Source organism: Bacillus rossius, chromosome 3, assembly GCF_032445375.1.
Source record: "Bacillus rossius redtenbacheri isolate Brsri chromosome 3, Brsri_v3, whole genome shotgun sequence".
In the NCBI taxonomy this organism is placed as follows: domain Eukaryota; kingdom Metazoa; phylum Arthropoda; class Insecta; order Phasmatodea; family Bacillidae; genus Bacillus; species Bacillus rossius.
The window spans coordinates 24,058,364-24,078,947 of NC_086332.1; the positions used below are offsets into that span (position 1 = coordinate 24,058,364).

Genomic DNA, 20,584 nt, shown 5'->3' on the forward strand with positions numbered 1-20,584 from the left:
AATAATTAATCACACAAGGCTCATGTACATTTAGTAAGTTATCAAATATTAAACCGAATAACGGTAACCCATTTCTTGACTCGTGGCTTGGCGCGCGGCGGGACTGTCCCCCCCCCCCCCCCCTCACGCACGACAGACCCCTCCGGAGTTCTGATCAGCTCGCGGCCCGGGGCGAAAGTGTTCGTTCCGTGGGGAGCCTTCAACTTGCAATTCTCTGATTCTCCACACTGGTGATTAGTCATGTCTCAAACCTTCTTTAACGTCAACTCCCCACGCGACCCCGGGTCGGTTTTTAAGGTGCAGGGATTAACCCGGCCGTCGTAAATTTCTGCTTAAGGACAGCCATTATCCGGACCTGGCCGGCTCCAGGAGACAGAGCTTTAGTTAACGCAGCCGGGCAAACGTCTGCCGGCCTCACCCACATCCCCTCGGGATTAATTTAATGTGAATAATTCGCACACACGAATTAGGCTTACCGCCTGTTATCTTTAATATACAGACGTCGCCGACGCCGACTCCAAGTGACCACTGAACCTCCCCTATGACGAACTGCCCTTGGGAGAGATATTCGCAACACAATCAAGAGTATAGTGCCGTGTAAATTTCGCGTATCCATTTCTGTCCAAAGAACTAATCAAGTCTAGTGCTGTGTACAATCCATGTTCGTCAATAAATACGTGTAACCCACGTTCACGAGTGCAAATGAGTGTTTCTGTTGCGTAGTTAGGCACCAGCCATCTATGCTGAATAGGGAGTGCCATCATGTTTCATTAGCAGCTAGATTACACTATTAAATCCAAGCCACCGAGTCTAGGGAAGCACGCTGGGGCCGATCGACCCACACAAATGGTTAGACGCACGAGCTAGCCTGGCGCCCTCCCGGAAAATCAAACCATAATCCACAACCAGCCCCTTAGACTCGCCGTGGGATTCGAGCACGAGACCCCGGCTGACGGCAGTTTAAAGTTTCTGTCTGCAAATTGAATGATTCGTTATTCAACGTAGCTGCTTCGGCAGCGAATTATAAGGAAACCAGGTGCTTTCGCGTCCAGAAATTATATTAAAACAAATTTTGTGGATATTTACCACACTCGGCACTATTTTAAAGAATTCTACGTTAAATGTCGTGCCAGAATTTCGTATTATAATGGTATTTGCTTCATTAGAACACATGAATTTGCTCGTTACCGAAGTTTGATGTTACACATCACTGGCGAGTAGGTACTACGAAAAACATGCTCACGTATTTTTTTTTTAAACATGTTTTTATCAGCTTCATTTGTAACTATGTAATTAAATCTTGGAAGTCGAATTTAACCTAATTCTGATTGTCGTGTCGATTTGAATCTTTGCAAGTAGGCAAGGGCGTAGGAACCGGGGGGGGGGGGACAGGGGGGACGTGTCCCCCTGAACTTTTTGGGTGGAGGGGACTGCCCCGCCCCCCCCCCCCCCCCCCAACTTTCTAGACCGTGATATTTTTATTTTATAATATTATTCTGCCCAACTTTATTTGTAATTTCTTCACTCTCAAATTTTATATTAAGGAAACAATAATAATTTTTACATCGATGTATCCCATGGTTAGATACAAAAACTGCTTAAAAATCTCTATTTTGCACTTTTAAAATTAGAATTTTCCGGTGGAGGACCCCCAGACCCCCCCCGTCTTAGTAAGAAGGGAATGGGTTCACATGACATCAAAATCATTATTTGTCCCCCCCAACTTTATGAACACAGCTACACCAATGCAAGTATGTATATGTAATCCGGAAGACAATACAATAATTTCAAGACTTTGATCTGAAGAAAGAAGGGGCGAGGGTCATAGGGTCAAAAAAAAAACCACCACTTTCGATATATGCTAACCATGCTTTTTAACTATCCATAAGGCCGTAGCATGGTAGAAAAATGCCCTGGGGGTTGATTGCCTCCCCTCTTCCACAGGTGGTCAACCACCAATATTCCAGAAATAAAATGGATTCTTTTTCGATTTGGAATGTTTCCGATCCAAGAGGCCGGGAAATGGTGTAAAATGTGCCCAGGGGATTTCATTTTGACCCGTTTTTTCGAAAGTCAGGAAAATTTAAGTACGTTCATTCTGATGTGCTAACAAGGTCTTCGGGCACCATCGTACATCCTCGGGTCTCAGGGAGGAGGGTGTCAATCGCCCCTGAAATTTTCGGGACTTTAAAAAAGAATGGGGTGCTTGATATCGGTCGTCTTAAATTCTCTATCACTAGTGAATATTAGTAAGGATAGTCAATATGAAAATAAATGTGCACACAAATACCTGGTACTCATTTGAGACTTCACCGTGAGCAGCCTTCCAAGAGGTAGTGAGGCAGAAGATGGGTTGCCCCTCTGCAACACCTCAAGGCTACACACCACAGTTTAATCCACTTTGTTAGGAATCATCAGAAGGCATGCTGTAACATTAGTGTAGTCACTTTTATCTCACAATCGCCATATCGCCATGCCCACAAATGTAATGTACTAATCGTGCTTGATGTCTGATGATGGTTAGTAAATATAAATTATAATATACATTGCCAAACAGTCACTTCGATAAAATAGTTATTGAAAATAGTTTCCCCAATGCAAGCACAACAATTCGGTCAATGTTTTGGACGTCTAACCAACATGGCACTGACCATGAGCTGGAAAACAATCTGCTTCAACAGGTTACAGTGTAATTAATCACGCAGATGTGGCCATCCCCTGCTTGGATTGCACCAAGCTCCGAGTGGATCACTCTGATGCGCCCTAGCTCCCCCCACTGGCCCAAGAACCTCCACTCGAACAATACCTGGTCAGGACCCGTGACACTGTATCGATAGTGCCCAAACGGCAGCTCTTCTCAGGGAAGGAGACAGTCCCCCAGAGCCTCCTTGGCATGCCAATCACGAAGCCAAGATCCAACCCGTTCCGATCCAGCGGCCCACTAAGCAAGCCTCAGCCCGGGCACTCCCAACTTTCAGTAGCACTGTGCATGCTTTCCTGGACCTTGCTTACCAAACTGCTGCCACTTATTCCCCCTTGATCTTAGCCCTTCCCAACAACCCTTCGAACAGCTGATAGCGAAATTTTCACAATAGTTACATATGGTGCAGTATTGTGTTGCATTCCGTTGAAGCCTGGCGGGGTTTAAGACGGATTGGGCCCAGTCGTATTGATTTCTCAAAATACTGAAATACAACTTTCAATACAGCTTCCGTGTAGTATTTTGTAACTTGGCATGGCATATGAGAAAATTCTGGGCACATATTGATGTCAACATTTGTGGGACGGTGAAATACGTGTGGCAAAACTAGCAGCCCCCATAAAATGAGCAGTGTTAATTTTCTCCCGGAAGTTTCACTAATAAATATTGTGCTCCAACAAGCTATGAAAGCCTGTGAACGTATTTTTTTTAATGCCCTATCATGTCGTAAATTTGACCAAAATAACTCAAAATTGACATTGTAGCAAACAATATTAAAAATCCAAGGTGGAAGGTCCTGTTCCCCAACAATGTGGAAACGGATAACGGACCCGCAAGTTTTTTGCGTATCACTATCCGTCTGAAGCTTCCACAATGCACGAAAACCTAACATGACAACCAACGAGATTGCATTTCACAGTTACGAAAAAATAAATTATCATTAGGACAAACTTCTTTCTGAGACACACATGGTTGATAGCCATAATAAATAAAAATACGAAGTAATGACAGAACAGTAGATATTCACATGCTTTAAACACGGGGTAACGTAAACGGAAACCTCAGCACTGCCTAGTTAATCCGTACAGGTCCATGCATGCATGTCATTGTAGATACTTCACTCTGAGAGACCCGACTCCATTTATGTAATCCATCTCCGCTTCAATATCATCGTAGAATGGACCTTAAGAAAGGGTACTTATTACTTCACCTTCAAAATTCCGCCAGGTAGCGCTGGCCTCCACTCTCTCCCGGCTTGGTGTCTTTGTTTGGCGATGAATTCAAGTGTTGCGGGCTCGTCTTTCTGGTCCATACTAGGAACTACATTAACATTTTTCTGAGAAGATAATGAGAAACTATATGAAACTAAATCAGAGTGGCTTCAGAATTCAAACGCAGGTCCTCTGGAAAGCGAATCCAGGGTCTTTCCACTGTACCACCTCATTCCACAGAAGCATAAAGATCTTCTGGAAATATAAACTGTATTCACAAATTCGTATTTTTGTGGTTCTCACATCTCATCTTTAGAATATTTTTTTTTTTCTGTACCAACTCTTTTGACATCCTTTGCAATCTGTCTGGTTCTTCAAGAGTATGGGAACAATGTTTCAAGTGTTCGCATAATTCAAACTCTCCACAGACAAATATCCATTTTATCTGCTTTCTTCTATGAATCAAATTCAATAAATTTAAATGAAAGGTGGAAAGATTTTACATTTTCTTTAGTAGATGTTCTGCCAAACTTATAGTATTATGAAGACATTTACCTATCCACCATCAATTTGGGAAAAACTCTTGCTTTGTTCCACATAACTCAAGTAATACTATCATTAACAATAATCGCAAGCTTCACTATCATTGTCAACATTCCAGCATGCTAATGTAAAATAGGTAGGTCTTACTTTGAGAATTTTTATTTGATCACCTTGTTCAAAACAACTTGCTATTTGTCTGGAACTTGTTTTATGTTTGTTGTTACTATTTTTAGCATGAATTACTCATGCTCTTGAGTTATTTCCAGTATTGATTACTATTTGTACAATGCTACAATTTATTTTAGAGTTCCGTACTTCTTTGATGCAATGCAAATATTTTTACTCGGCTATAATTTTATACAGTACCAACATACTATTATTAAGGTACACATTAGCGGTTCAAGAAAGTTTTTGTACTGTGCTTATCTTTATGACAGTAAAATTACCTACAAAGGGACATAAGTATATATCAGTTTAGAGGAATATGTACATATTGAACTTTCTACACCCTGCACAGAACTGAGATGGCATCACACATCAGTATTATTTTAGCTGAAACTTAACATTGTTACTTTTCTTCATTCTGTAATATTTGCATCAATGCTCATGGGACAAAAAACTTTGTAATACATAATAACCATATTTTGTACCTAAAAACGGCTTAGCATAATTATGTAATTTTTGTGAACTCATGTAAGTTTAGTACTGAGCTTTTATTAGTGAGGTTTCTCACAGTACTATTTACTGAAATGACTGCTAAAAAAACAGTGTGCAGACCAATTTCCATTAGGGTTAATAAATCTACCCCTGGTAAATGAACACATAGTCATTTGATGCCATAGACCACGTAATATATTGGTCTGGAAAATGTATTTGAAAACAAAAACTTATTTTTAGAAGAATATGTTATGAAGATTTTAGGAAAAGCAGTAGGCTGAGGTAAATAGTCCTATCAATCAAATGTGAAAAAAGTATTAAAAAATTACACAGCATTTAATAACACAACAGTATATCAAAATAATGTAATGAAGGCAATTCATAAATTACAAATTTAAAATAATATACAAATATGTATACAACAACCATCAAATAAGGTTGGGCTGTTTTCAGAGATCTGAAAAACTTTCAACTGAAATACATAATATATTGTAAGTACAATATTGTGCATTATTTACAAAAAGAAGTGTGTTTCTAAAACAAACAGCTAAAGTAATAATTTACCTAATACGGAAGAAATGTACAAAATCTCAAAATAATATTGACAGTTTTATAATTTATAACAAAAGCTACAATGGTAAAGCTAGTATGTATAATACACTTTACATTGTTTAAGTACATGAGTATTGGAACAGATGTGGATGTTACGTTACTTCTGTAACGTGGGCACATGTGCTGTGATTCGTCTAAGGCTTTACACTGAAACATTATTAAACTTTAAAACTTGTGAAACCAGCACAGGAAACTAATACATGTGAACTACACACAAAATGAAAACTATATAAATACCTGATTCAAACAATTTGTTCTAGAAACAAACACCTTCAAAACAGTTTTGAGACAAACACAATTAAAATACTTTTATCGTGTCTCGCGTGCGAATTTCCCCACAGTTAGCAGCACAAGGAGCTGAATCACAAAACAAAGTTCCAATAGTGTTCGAACAGCATTAACTTAGCATGATGATTTTTGCCTGGCCAAGTCATAATTCTTTATAACTATCAACACAGCCCTCTACTGAACTGACATCATTTTGAACATCCAAGTACTCGTATCTCACGAGAGACACAAACTACTTGCGTACTTGGGACATGGTTTCAGGGCCTCAGATCTTTCTGCTGTCAACTGCAAGGATCTCACATGTTCGCACTACACAGCCAATAAAAGCCGGGCTGCTTGTTTCTGCACAGCAGAACTCTAAGTCTATACTTCACACGTCTCGCTACAACTAGTCGACCACACTGGTAATCCGCATGTTAAGTACACGACCGACCTAACAGCAGCAGACTACCGTTGCCGTGGCAAGTGTCTTCCGTCTCGTGCGCTATAGGAACCCAAACAGCACTATTAAATTTACACGCGTTTCTTTATCGACAGTCTCGCACGAAGATTCACCGGTCTCTGACAGCGACCGCGGCCACCAGAGCCGCGCCTCGCCCGCTTCCGTCTTCCGACAACATCAGGTCGAACTGCAACAATTGCGAACCAAAAACATGAACCTTTTTGTACACACCACAACTATAGCACATAAAAGCAGCTATTATACAGCAAACACATTGTGAGGGTAAGTGTTTAATGTTTCTCTGTTTCATAAAATTTATTTTGGTCTTTAAATATTTTCACTGCAGGCTATCTAAAAATATTGAATAATTTAAACTTGCGGAGAAAATAACTGCCTCATTTCAGAAATTTTATATAAAAAATATTAAAAATATTGTAGTTATAAGAATCTGTTATAAACATTATTACAACTTAAGTAAGTGTTTTTAAATATTACAAATATACATATAATGCATGTGTAACTGTCAATCCTTCAAACTAAATTAAACCAAATTAAAATTATCTGAAACATGTAACATTTTATTTAATATTTAATTGTTTAGCTGAGATGGCATTGGAATTTGTATAATCAGTTCAAAATATCTATTCACAAGTATAAATCAGCATTATCAAACACAAATAAAAAAAAAACCACCATGACACAGCACTAGAAGATTCCACGACCATGTACAAGAGAAATACCAAGAACAGTGCCAGGAATGAATAGAAGAACAGTGATTCCATGAAAGAGTACCGATGGGTATATAAAGTACACGCTGATGATAATTCCAATGGTACAAATGATCTTTGGAATTCGGCAAATAAAGACACATTCATCACAGATACTAATTTAGAAATGTATTATCCATAAAATTATTTTCAATGAATACATTTTTGTTATTTACAGCAACTTTCTGTAAATGTCCAGCAAAACCTACCAACAACATTCCCTGACTTTTGAGGTATTTTATTTATTTATTTATTTAAAATCTTAACATTTCTCACCAACCATAACATCTAATATTTCCATGGTAACCAGCCAATAAAAAGTTTTGTTACTTCCCAACCCTGCTGTAGTCACAACAAGCTTATGGATTCTAAGCTTTTGATTGGCTGTTTACCATGGAAATATTGCTTTCAAATTATGTTTTTTTACATCCTGCTGAAAAAATTCTTATCACACAGCATTGCAAGAAAAATTAATGGGAATAGGTTCGCAATAGGTGAGCATTTGGTCCAACAATTTCATTTAAATCCCTGACTATTAGGGACGTTAACAAGGGAGGAAGATTGGATGTGTCCCTCCTCCAAAAATCCTAAAAAAAAAAAAATCTAGCATTCCCACCAACAGAAGGAAATAATTTGGAAGCAAACAGCGGGCGAAGTGGTTCTAGCCCCTCTCCCCTGTGCCAAACATTCCCCGATTTTACTGGCAATTATAAAATACCTCGGCAGTACCAGGTTTTTGTCAGTTTTCCGATGCTGTGCGCTGCAATTTTGAATTTGAGTGCTTGGGCTTGGTTCTGAAACAACAAAAATGCGGGACGGACCTTGATGTTGGGGTTGACGAGCTGCGTGATCTTCTCGACCATGTAGTTGTGGAAGTGCGGGTGGAAGCGGTAGACGGAGCCGTCCACGCCCACCGTCACGTTCTCGTGGCCCATCTTGTTGAGGATGGTGGCGACCCCCGCGGCGGCCAGGTAGGCGGCGCGCCGGGACACACACTCGCACACGTAGCGCACGTTCAGGCAGTCCTGGTCGGTGGCGTGGCTCAGCCCCAGCTCCTCCAGCACTTGCCGGCAGTTGCTGAGCGAACCCTTGGTGTCGCTGCCGACACACACCGCGCCACGTTAACAACACCAGCAACTGGGACCAACAATCTTCGGTAACAGTGGCGTAGCCAGGATTTGCATATGGGAGGGGGGGTGTTGAGAAGCATGGCCCACGGTTTTAAAGGGGGGAGAGGGGTTCCGGGGGTTCTCCCCCGGGAAAATTTGGATTTTAAGGTGTAAAATAGTGCTATTTTAGCAGTTTTTGGTACTTAAATTTTAAATACTGTAATGGTAAAATTTTTATTAATTTTAATATGAAATTTGTTTGAGTGATGAATAAGAAATTAATTAAAAATTTGGTGCTGGGGGGGGGGGGAAGGGGTGTTGAACCCCTAACCCCCCCCCCCCCCCCCCCCCCCGGCTAAACCCCTGTGTGGTAACAACCCCAAAATGCAAGTTCAGAGTGTACAAATACCTAGTGAAACCATCTCAGGACTTTTAAACATAACTGGCATACATTGTTTTTTATAGTGAAGAATCAGTTTCAAATAAAATAAGCAAAATAAAAATACTAAACAGTTACACTACTTGCAGGAGCGTGCCAATTTGTGTTGGAAACAATTAACTATAAATAAAGGACACAATGTGTCAGTCAGATCAAGTTAGCCCATTTCTCAGTGTTTTTTCTTAAGGTTTTGCCATAATAGATGTAGTATCTGTATAGCTGAGTATTTTTCAGTCTAAACTTGGCAAATTAAATTAATTTAACTTCAATCACAAAAAAGTGCAGTTGTTTTTGCTAGTTAAATGTAATCATGACACTTCCTAGCTACAAAAATTTAGCAATGCTTGCATATAATTTGTACTATAGATTAAAATAGCTTAAAATTTGTTTGCAATTTGCCTTGAGAAAAAAGCTAATTATGTGATCAAAAAGTGAACCTATGTTAAGTAGAGGTGATTCAGCCCAGCATAATAACCAACAAATTATATATCATAGTTGCAAACCATTCCAATAAACACAATACACAACTTACCTCTCTATCTCAGACACATATTTGGTGTAGAAGTTCCCTCTTTCAAACAGAAGATCTGACCCTCTTCCTCCAAACAAGAGGCCATTCTTTGTGAACTTGACCAACACCAGCCTCACCAGTTCTCCCATGTACATCCCCGAGATCATCTTCTCGTGCCTGGAACATTGCAAGTTGACAGCTCAACAAGCTTTTACAGCAAATAATATACACGAATCAACTGAACAATAAAGCTTACATGGGATTATTTCATTGCAATACAGTAAAAAGAATGACTAAACTAGGGCTTAATGTCTTGTCGGCATCAAGTGACGATGCGGAGTGACGAAATCGGAGCAGACAGAATGAATGGATGGAGGAAACAGGAGTACCTGAGAACACTCCCTAAATCATGCCAATGTCGGCCACGTTTCCCACTCTCGAAAAATCCCGTTTAGACCCCACCAATAAACGAACCCAGATTGCCTTGACAGAAAGCGAGTGATAAACCCACTCAACCACCATGGTTCCCAGGAGCACAAATCTGAAGGATTCCCACGGGAGCCTGTGGAATTGCATTTATCATTCCTGTTTCACAGTTACAATTTCGCAAGTGCAAAATCTCCTCTTTGAGATGCTTTTCGATTTAAAATTCAAACAAATCCTTTTCCTGTAAATCTATGCATGACGACAAACCCCTATTTTGATGTAATATGGTTCTCAAAATTAATTCTTAGGTAGTTGGTATACCTGAACCCATGCACTGTATTTTGGAAAACCTTTGCATGAATAATACACATTTCTCTAATGCAAGCTTAATAACATTACTAACATTGCGGTGGAATTTTCAGTACTTACAGCTGTTTGCCGGGATTGATGGAGTATCTGTCTATTTCTCTGTCATACTCAGTCCTGACTATATCCAAGTTGCCATCATCACCAAACGCTCCCCACTCTGTATTGATTATCATGTACGGCTTTGTCTTCTCTCCGTCAAACAATTCCACATTTTCTGTTCTTTCCACGTAACATGCATTGCTGCCAGTCCCTGCAAATCCATTCGATACATAATTAAAAAAAAACAGTACTTACTTTGCAAGTTATCAGATGTACATATTCACAAAACAAAGCATATTAAAAGTAGATAGATTTAGCAGTTTCTCCCTTAATCAAAACAGTCTTTTGGCTAGATATGTTAAGTATTTTGTAATGACTGCATTCTTATTGTCATGAGCTAATTATTAATTTTAAATTATCGGAATATTATTTGTATAGATAAATTAAAAGTTTAAAAAAGATTACAGTAAAACCCCTGTCATACACTTTTCAACGGAGGGTACAAAAATGGTGTATGATGCGGGAAAGTGTATGAAAAGGGAATGGCAATAATAAATTTTTTTTCAATCTAGCATACCAGCTCAATGTCAGATTAAACTTAAATACATAATGTGTAAATAATTGCATTATATCAATGAAAGATATGAATTCATCATTATATATACATATAATAAAACCACCAGAAATGTAAAATACAGTCCATAATCAAGTAAAGCAGTCCTTTCTTGGAAGGGGGGGGGGGGGGGGGAGGGGAAAGTCACCAAGCCTAAATTAGAAATTAAAAAAATTAGGCTATTGTAAATAGAAAATAAGACATTTTTGTTTGTTTGTTTCATTTTACAAACAACTTTATGCAACAGAACAATTTTCAATAAAATTTTAACGTGAGAAACGTAAAATACAAAACAATCAGATTGTAAGAAAACATTAACAAACTGGTATATTCAGTTCAAAGATTAATGAATGCACAAAATATGAGATCCGTGCCTTGGTAAAGCGCGTGCACAATTTTCATAATCATTGCTAGTTTGCGCCACTAGTCTCGCTTGGTGCTGGCCATAGATGCTACTAGCGAAGTGCACAGTCTTCCTGATAATATCCATATCTATGGTGCAATAAAGTTATTTTCTTACGTTTGCAAAGGTAAACAATGAACGTTTTTCAAAATAAAAGCATTAAAACGTATTTTATCAGGAGGAATAAAACAAAAAAAATGTGTGAATTTTAGGGCTATTCCGCAGCGTAAAAACGTATGAAACGGGAAATTAATGATTTTATAAGTGTATGTTCCGGGAAAGTAAACCATTGTAAATATAGTACTTTCGGCGGGACCAAAATTAATCGGCGTATGACACGGGAAAATGTATGAAACGGGAATGTATCATTGAGGTTCTACTGTATTACTTATAATCATATACAATGACAAAATTTCAGAGTAGATTGCTGAAACAATTGCTTTAAGTAACAGAACCAAGCAGGTTCTAAAATAAAATTTTGACTAATCTCTAAAAATGTTGTAATTAATTGTTAACTTAATTATATAGAACTCAAAAAGCATTCATGTGCATTTCTGAATTAGTAATACAATTATAGAACAAACACACAACCTTGCTATTAAAAATTAGCATATTCTAATGAACAGTAACGGTAGTGAAATGAGAAGTTTTGAAACTTATTTTTTTTTTTTTTTTTTCTCTGTATAGCTCCTACAGCTGCTGATCATTTCCCAGATCTTGATGATTTAACAAAAACATGGTTCTGTATACTAATGAATATTTATGATCTACTGAACAAACAACAGTTCAAAAAGAATATTTTAGAACATGTAGTTCCACAACGTTATTTTGAAAATTAAAAAAATCTAAATGCAATAAATACTTTAAACTACTCCATCCATGGGTTTCCCCAGCGCTCTTAGCCATTGGGCTTTTCCGCCCGGGGCCCCCACCATATACGCAATTGGAAAAGGTGTAAGACTCCGGCTATGACTTGAGGCTGAGGCTAGCCATCCTAGAATAATCACCACCTTGACCCCTGCCTCGCTCAGCTAATCAGACAGTTGACTGTGTCCTTAGCCCTATAGACCCTATCAGCACTGCTGGCGCTTACCCCAATCTACCATATCACACTGGGACCCCTCAATCACCCAGGAAACCTGTGGTCCGGTGGAGACCTGACCCACCTCTCCTAGTACTTTAAATCCTGAAAAACTATCTCAAGAGGCCCTCCTAAAAGGATTCCCAGCCAAGCTCCAGGATGAGGTTTCACATGTTGAGAAGGTGTGATACAGCCATTTTTCAAAATATAACTTTTAAATATAAATTATTACACCAATTACAAAGAGAAGAACATGAGCATAAAAAAAACTACAGAAGAGTTATTGTAGATTTGTGCTTTTGATTGAAACAAAGTAAAACAGTCAGAAACACAAACACATTCTTTTTCTTTTATAGCCAAATTCTCCTCTTGTAAAATCCTACCCAGTGAAGAAGTTTTCGGCATAAGATAAAACTATTTATGAAATGTAAATCATTTTTTGGGCCTCCAGAAACATCTTTAAAAAAGTTTTACTGCTAGATACATCCTTTCAATAGTGAAACTAATTTATAAATTATATTAAAATATAATAATGAAATTCAATTACCAATGATGACACCAACTTTGCAGTTGAAGTTTTTCCACGCACACGACATAAGTGTGCCTGTTGTGTCATTCAAGATGGCACAGATCTCAATCTGAACGTCCTGCAAAAACGTACAAATGGTAGGTGTTAAAACTGCTGAATGTTTCACTACAACGTTTCAAGAATATTGGTTTTCAAAATAATACAAACTACATATTCTAAAATTGAATTGTTAAATATAGCTTTCCATTCACAAAGAATTATGGGTGGCTCTGCTAAGTGTACTTGGCAAAAAATATATTGATGGTGTTCCCATTTACAATACGAGGCAGTCAGGTTGGTAGTTACACATTGTAAGTTTTTGAACATTTTATTTTTCTCCGTTAAAAATTAAAACACGATAATTGAAATGTAACAAATTATACCTTTATACTTGCATTCAGTATAGGGGTTTCTCTTTACGAAAAACCAATAACAGCCAATTAAGACAACTGGCGTGACTTTCACATGCACAAAAAGGCTGAAGGTGACTAGACCTTTTTTAACATTCCCGATCAGTACCACTAAATTATTAACCAGACTGGAAGGTGGGATTGAAGCAAACAGGCTAATAACCACTGCATTATTCCTGGGCAAAAATAATAAAGAGAAAAGGATTGTTACTTATGACCATGACACATTATTATATCACCTCAAGTTGTTTAAAATAACATGTTGCTTTATAACCTTAAAACGTAAATTAAAATTATTTCTTATTTAATTTTGGATGCATATCATGACTAGTTTTACTACTATGAATGCAAGATGTGCTATACAAGCTGCCAATCTTGTTTTTTTTTATTTATATCTGTTTTTAAGTTTAACATGACTAAGCACTGTAAAAAAACATATCCTGCCAGTAACACGACAGCCACTTCTAAACTACTGTCATTATTCTATTCAAGAGATATATGAGAAATGCACAACATATTATTCATTTACCTGTTTCTAATCTGAAAATAAAATTTAAACAGTGGTTATCAGTATGCACAAATGTAGTGTTGACCGAGATGAAAACTTTAAAAGTGTCCTTTGTGAGCTACACTGAGGAACCCATCTACTCGGTGCTGAAAATTGTTGCAGCGAATTTGATATCTGTCTTTCAACAAACCTAGTTCACACATGTAACTAAAAACATTAAAATTTTTACTTTTCAACATGGCCAAAACCCACTTTTTCAAACTTCCATTTTTTAAACAGGTCAACCTGAGATTTAAAATTTTTTTACTAAGTAACCAACTTGAACTTTTCTACAGATATACAATACTTGGATGTGACAAAAGGAGTTAACCAGTATTCAAAAATCAGTAAAACATCATCTTATAGAACATCCTTCCTATGCTCAATAAATTCTTTCATTTGATTCAAAAGAGAGAAATAGAACTGTTGTTTATTTGACCTGATATTTTATAGCAACTGTTATATATATTTATGTTGTGTGATGAAAATTTATTTATGAAAACAGTTACCTAAACTTAATTTTACTGTTATTATGAATACCCTGTACAGTAATTATTCTTGTATTATATTTTAAGGAGGTAAAATGGTATTATTTATTTATTTTTTTATTTAAGTAAATAGTAATGCATATGAAAATGGAAAAAATTTTACATTGTATGACATAATATGTTCTATATCCTGAAGTCTTGGATTCAGAGCTCGGAAGGAACTCTTTCATATAACAAGTTTTGTTCATTTAGTTTTTTTGTTTGAAACATGCAAGAAATCCATTTTATATTTAACAAAAGAATGAAGTTTTGAACTTTTTTCATGACTTTCTGTTACTTTTGTATGAGTTGAAGTAATCTATTATCAAATATTTTAAAATTAATTTTGTTAAATGCATTTACAGAGGTAACTTATCAGGACTCAGGAATACTGTACTGCTCTATTAGTAACAATGATATGTTTTTTTATGTGTTTTTCGAGTTTTGCATGCTTCTCGCTTTTGGCTTTATTATCTTTTTTTTTTTTTGCTTATTAGAATGGATAAATAAATGTTCAATCCTTCCCACTCAAGTGAGAAATTACATTTGGTTATTGGCGAATGTCACCAACACAAGCGCACAGTCCTAGCTAGAAACCACCTTAAAGTTGGATTACACCTTGTATTATTTGAATTTATAAAAAAAAATAAAAAATTGCGACAACTTACAGCTAGATGAATTATTCAATTTTATGACTTGACTAAAATAGGGACCTATAATTCAGACCTTTTTTGAAGTGGTTTAGTGAAACTATTACGACTAAAGCTGTTCTTGTGATATAGGCGACTTCCCCACTGGCGATTACATGCTGCAGCCTGATCAACTAAAAACAATTCCAGTATTCGTGGCCATTGTCCGAGCTTGCTTAGTTTTTTCCTGCCACATCAAAAACGAAGAGTTCTCTGATGGGACTAGAACCCCCAAGTCAAGCAACACCCTTAGTCAATAATACCTGATAACAGCATAAAAAAAGAACTTTTAAGGGCCACACCCACCCTGGCAAACAAGCTGCTTGCAAAAATTTAAAAAAAAACACGCAATTTGAAGGCTTATCCAAGTACATAGTGTCATTTAATACGCTGAGGGTAGATTAGTAGATCCATTTCCGTATTTCATTTTGAAACTTTTTTTTTTAGAAGAGTGAAAATGGCTAAATAGGCGTGTTACAGATTCTTGAAAGCACTCCAAGGACTTGCAACACACTTTTATCTTCATTTATCCGGCATGTAATGTTATATTTACCACTCTCAAATCTCATAGTTCCATTGCGGGCCAGTCCACAGCCTTCCACTTGGTGGCTATACCACGCTAGAAGCACGAACGAGCATTGCACTTATCGTCTCACCTCACCAACACAAATGCACCCCTGACCAGTGCCTGCGAGCTGGACAGCGAGGTACGTGGGGCCTGACGGGGGGCGCGGGGGGGAGACTACTCACGCCTCTGCGGTCGAGGGCGTCCCGCAGCATCTGCACCACGTCCTCGCCCACGGTGCCGCTGCAGTCGAAGCCCTTGGTCCACTGCACCAGCATGCCCTTGGTCAGCCCCACCTGCCGCAGCGGGAAGCTGAACGTGAAGCCGAGCGGCAGCAGCTCCTGGGAGAGCTTGTGCTCGTGCATGAAGCTGGCCAGGCACTCCGCTATGTGGTCGAACAGCTGCAACAACGGCCTTGCATCTGCAACAGCTGACTTCACGAGGTGTCCTCAAACACCAACTGAACCCATTTCACAACTTTTTCAGGACCTTTAAAAAAATTTTTATTATAATTATTGTGTCAAATTGTTATTTTTACATATAAAGAGCAAAATAAAATTAACATGAAATAGATCCACTACTTGCAGAAATATGCATAATTTTATTTTAAAAACCTAAAAACTGTTCAAAGAATTTCTAATATGTATTAATATTTAATACGTGAATATAAACTGAAGTGAGGCATCAAAAAACAAATTGAAAGCTAGTAAAAAGGCTACCAGAAAATAATATTTTGTGACTTTCAACACTGTTCCCGTTTATGTATGGACTATCATGACCAGTTCTACAGGTTCGTTATTTTTTGCGACCCGTAAAACCAACAAACATACATTTCTGCACCACTTCTTAACCCTACCTTAGTCACAATGTATAAACAGATTCAGTAATGTCATTACAAAACTGTTTACACAATAAAAAGAAAACCATGAACAATTTACATCACACTCATTCAAAACTACACATCACACAAGCATTGAAAGAGTAAACCCAAAATACAATATGCCATTACACAGTTAATGGATTACTGATACAGGATTAGCCATCGTCTAACAATTTAATATTAATTCTCTGACCTAAAATATAATTCAAATCTCCAGTGATTTTTCCAAAAAATTAAAAAATAAAATTTCTTAATAAAATCTCAATTTCCCTCATGCTTAACACACTAAAGTTCTTAAATAATAGTTTTCAGAAGACCTGCTTAAAATTTACTCTGTGCATACTTTTGCTACAGCCCCTAAATAGCATTGCCATGAGCCTAGTGACCTGTAGATATGCATCAAGCAAGGCAAAAATTACCTCGGAAATTAAAAAACGGTTAATATGATGCTAATTCATTAAACAAAACATTAAAAAAATCTGTGATCAGTTTCAAACCTATACTTAAATGAAAATTAAAACCATCTTGTTAAGTTTATTGCTAAAGTTTTCCATAGGTTTACGCTAAAAGACAGCCAAGTTTCCTAAACAGGTCTGAAAGAAAAGGATGAATGCACAGGTTACGATCAGGCGCCACACAACAGCACTTGCACACATGCACTGTTTTAACTGGAACTACTGTCAAACCCACGTAGCCCTTGCCCAGTGTTGGGAGTGTACACCCACCTGTATGCCTGAGCCCAGCATGATGCTCTGTGGTATGGCATAGATTTTGGACCGCATTTCAAACCGCCGATTTTCTCCCAGATCTATGATGAGTACTCGGAAGTTTGTGCCTCCCAAGTCCAGCGCAAGGAACTTGCCACTTTCTGAAAATTCAAAAATTTTGTGCTAATTCATGTGGTTTCCAGGTAGTGTACGACTGGCTGCCTATTTTATAAACCTAAAAGGTACACTATAAATCACTATTATGTCAAAATAGATAAATCTGTTACTTTATTGTAAACGATTATCAAATGTGGATGGCTTTGAAGTGAGCATGCAAAATTTCTATTCATTCATCATGCTCACTACTGTTGTTACCAAGTGTTCATTAGCAACACAAAAAAATGCACATTGAGGCTACAGCAATAATCTTCCAAGTTACATACATTTAATTATAACAAGAAAATTCTGTTGATTTTTTTTTAAAATATTAATCAACTGTGGCATACAATTTTATAAAACAAAAGATAATTAAATCTACCTGCTGAGATCATATTAGAACAAAAAGATTAATTTTAATTACTTGACTGAAAGACAAGACATCAAAATTTTTGAAGTGTTTAGGTTTCAATGGAATGCACTAGATGTTAAAATAAGAAAAATTTGTATGATTTTTAACCTGTCAGCTCACAAGGTTTGTAAAACTATTATCAGGATGTCTGCAAATACATAACCTTATAAAACAGATTTCAGGACTTTTTATACCACAGAGCCATTTTTATCCTAATAAATAGAACAAACCATAATAAAAAAACAGATCTAATCAAGAACATGCCGATTTAGTGGATGATCTCCAAATTATTATGGTTAATAAGAAACTATGAAATGAAGTCTGGCATGAATGAATGACACCACCTCACGGTCATCACACCAGGCACAAAAACAACTCAACGAGTTCCAGCACACAGAAGTACAGTTTACAGAAAAGCATTCATGTATGTACCCAGCCGGCAAGTGTTCCAGAAGTGCAATGTAAATTAAATCTAGGCTTTGTTTTTGTTTTTCAATATTACTTATATCATGGCAGGAGATGTTAAATTTTAGGTTAAGATAGTCACGTATTTGTGAAAACAGCCCTCGGTACGTAAATAAGTAGGCTAAAAAAAACTTACAAATCTGCTGGAAATTAATAGTTACATAACTTCCAGCACAGGTACCATTTATTACGGTAATTTTCGTGACTTTCCAGATGATTCCTCGAGACTCATTGCCTTTTCGTGACTTTCATGACCTGTAGATACCTCGAGTATGTACATGTAAAAATTACCAAACAAATTGACATAACTGTCATGGCATTTTTTTAACTTGTAAGCATTTATGAAACATGCATTTGTCAGTAAGCGTGTGGAACTGCAACGGCCAACGCTCGAGAACTAGGGCCCATGGCTGCGCTCACCCTTGCCATTCGGCAGGTCCTGCACGTAGGTGCAGAAGCACTTGACGGTGGCGTCTGCGTGTGTGTCTCGGGCCAGCCCCTTCTTGATGTCCTTCAGCAGTCTGCTCATGATCTCGTGGACCTGAGTGTCCGACATTATCAGCTCCTGGCATTCTTCACGGATCTGCACACACACACACACACAACTGCTAGGTCAAACTAAAAATTATTGTCGTTTGCGATTTTTTATCAATACACATTTAAATTCATTAGGAAAGCACTCGGAACATAGATATAAATACTGAGGCAAGTATGAATTTTAATATATAAGCCAAGCCTTTTACTAGAAATGTAAGTAAAATTAAAATAAAAACTTTTCTTAATTACTGCAATCTCAACACCAAAGTAATAAACGAAAATTTATTTTGAACTACTGTAACAATTATACATAAAAAAATATATTCAATATGTATCTACTTAATTTTTTAGGTTATATTTAAGCCTGATACCTATGCTACAAATAATATGAATGGCTGCCAATGTGTTATTGTAAAAAGGTACCCAAGCACCTATTGAAAAAATGTGAAATACTGATTTCCAAGAAAATTTATGGGATGAAATAAATTAATTTCTAATGTTGACTTGTAAACTTAAAAATTCAACAAAACCAAAATGTTTTTGGAAATCATAATTTCAAATTTTTTCACATCGTCCTCAATCTCTAATCATTTATTACATATTAACTTACAAGAAAAGTATAATTTTTATAAAAAAAAATTTATGTTGCAATTTATCTGCTATAACCACTGTATAGATAAATAATTAAATCCTGACAATTACTTAACAAATAAATTGCAATTACAGTCTGTGTGTATGTATGTACATACATGCATACATACACACACACCTACAATTTATATATATGTATATATAAGTATGGGTATGGTAAATAATTTTTTTTTAAATGTGTTTTAAATAATAATGGTTTATTCTAATTCATATTAATAAATATTTGTACACTCAGGATGTAAAATACTATTTAATCATGGTAGTGTCCCAAAGCAGGGCTCAATATGCCTGTGTGTGTGATGTGGGATTCACATGACATTCAAAATTTGAAAAGGGTTCTCTCGCATATTACTTTCTTAAAAACACCAAAGCTAACATAAGTATATGTAGTTAATCCCCTTGTCACCTCAATCAACATCACTAGTGATACATATTTATATATGTACACCAGCCTCCTCTACATAACTTGCAGCCCTCCAACATAACAGTAGTGCCAACTGCTAAAGCAGACGTATGCCTAAGTCCATTAAAAAAATCCCTTGCTCTTGCCACTCTAACACAAACAGACATTCACAAGCACACTAGTAACTGTATACCCCATACCTGCTTGTGCCTGTCACTAGCAGTATATTTAGTTAAGATAGCTGATAGCTCTTAGCTCTTCTCTTTTGACAGTCTCTTGTCACCTAACTTGACATTGCTGGCTGCTGCTCTTATTCCATCCCTCGTTCACCGTCAAGCTGCCAGCCCCTCCCCAAATCCAAGACAACCCTTTCTATTTGAAATATAATCTCACCAATCCCAATATTTTCTGGCACCATCTCTCTTTGTTTCCTTTCATTAACTACCCATCTTGCCAAAGCCATATCGCTCTTGTAAAAGAGTTCATTTAGAGTCCATGTTACAGTATATCCCTTTAAACAACTTACCCATGCCTGGTAGAATTCTAACTAAACAAGTTTCCAACTAACTCTCAAGCTTCTCTTTGAATTATTATTTTTTATTTCACTTTTGATCATCTTGTGTCTTCACAACATCTGTTGTCGTTGGACTCCTTCCCTAACCTCAACTTCAGAATTCTGCTACCCTTTCTAGCCAACATTATGGTATTTACTATCAAACAATATTTTAATGCAGTTTCTTTACATAACCTCGTTTCATCCAAACAATAAATTACGGCTTCGTCGTTACAGATACTATCGTGACAATATTTTTATGCGTATTTTGTAACACGGAAAATTTAAAATATTTCCAATTTG

General features: G+C 37.0%; 1 protein-coding gene across 4 annotated transcripts in view; it reads right to left on the bottom strand.

Annotated features, from left to right (window-relative positions):
• Positions 1–5,429: 5,429 nt before the first annotated feature.
• Positions 5,430–20,584, bottom strand: part of LOC134530369 (hexokinase type 2) — a 165,035-nt gene continuing 149,880 nt past the window's right edge. For all 4 annotated transcript variants that reach the window (XM_063365133.1, XM_063365130.1, XM_063365132.1 and 1 more), the window contains 8 exons: positions 18,558–18,720; positions 17,123–17,265; positions 15,703–15,918; positions 12,759–12,858; positions 10,136–10,325; positions 9,302–9,457; positions 8,043–8,319; positions 5,430–6,641 (listed from right to left, as the gene is read on the bottom strand). In XM_063365133.1, the coding sequence (XP_063221203.1) occupies positions 6,564–6,641; positions 8,043–8,319; positions 9,302–9,457; positions 10,136–10,325; positions 12,759–12,858; positions 15,703–15,918; positions 17,123–17,265; positions 18,558–18,720 (1,323 nt within the window). In that variant the 3' untranslated portion in view covers positions 5,430–6,563. The remainder of the gene's footprint in view (positions 6,642–8,042; positions 8,320–9,301; positions 9,458–10,135; positions 10,326–12,758; positions 12,859–15,702; positions 15,919–17,122; positions 17,266–18,557; positions 18,721–20,584) is intronic.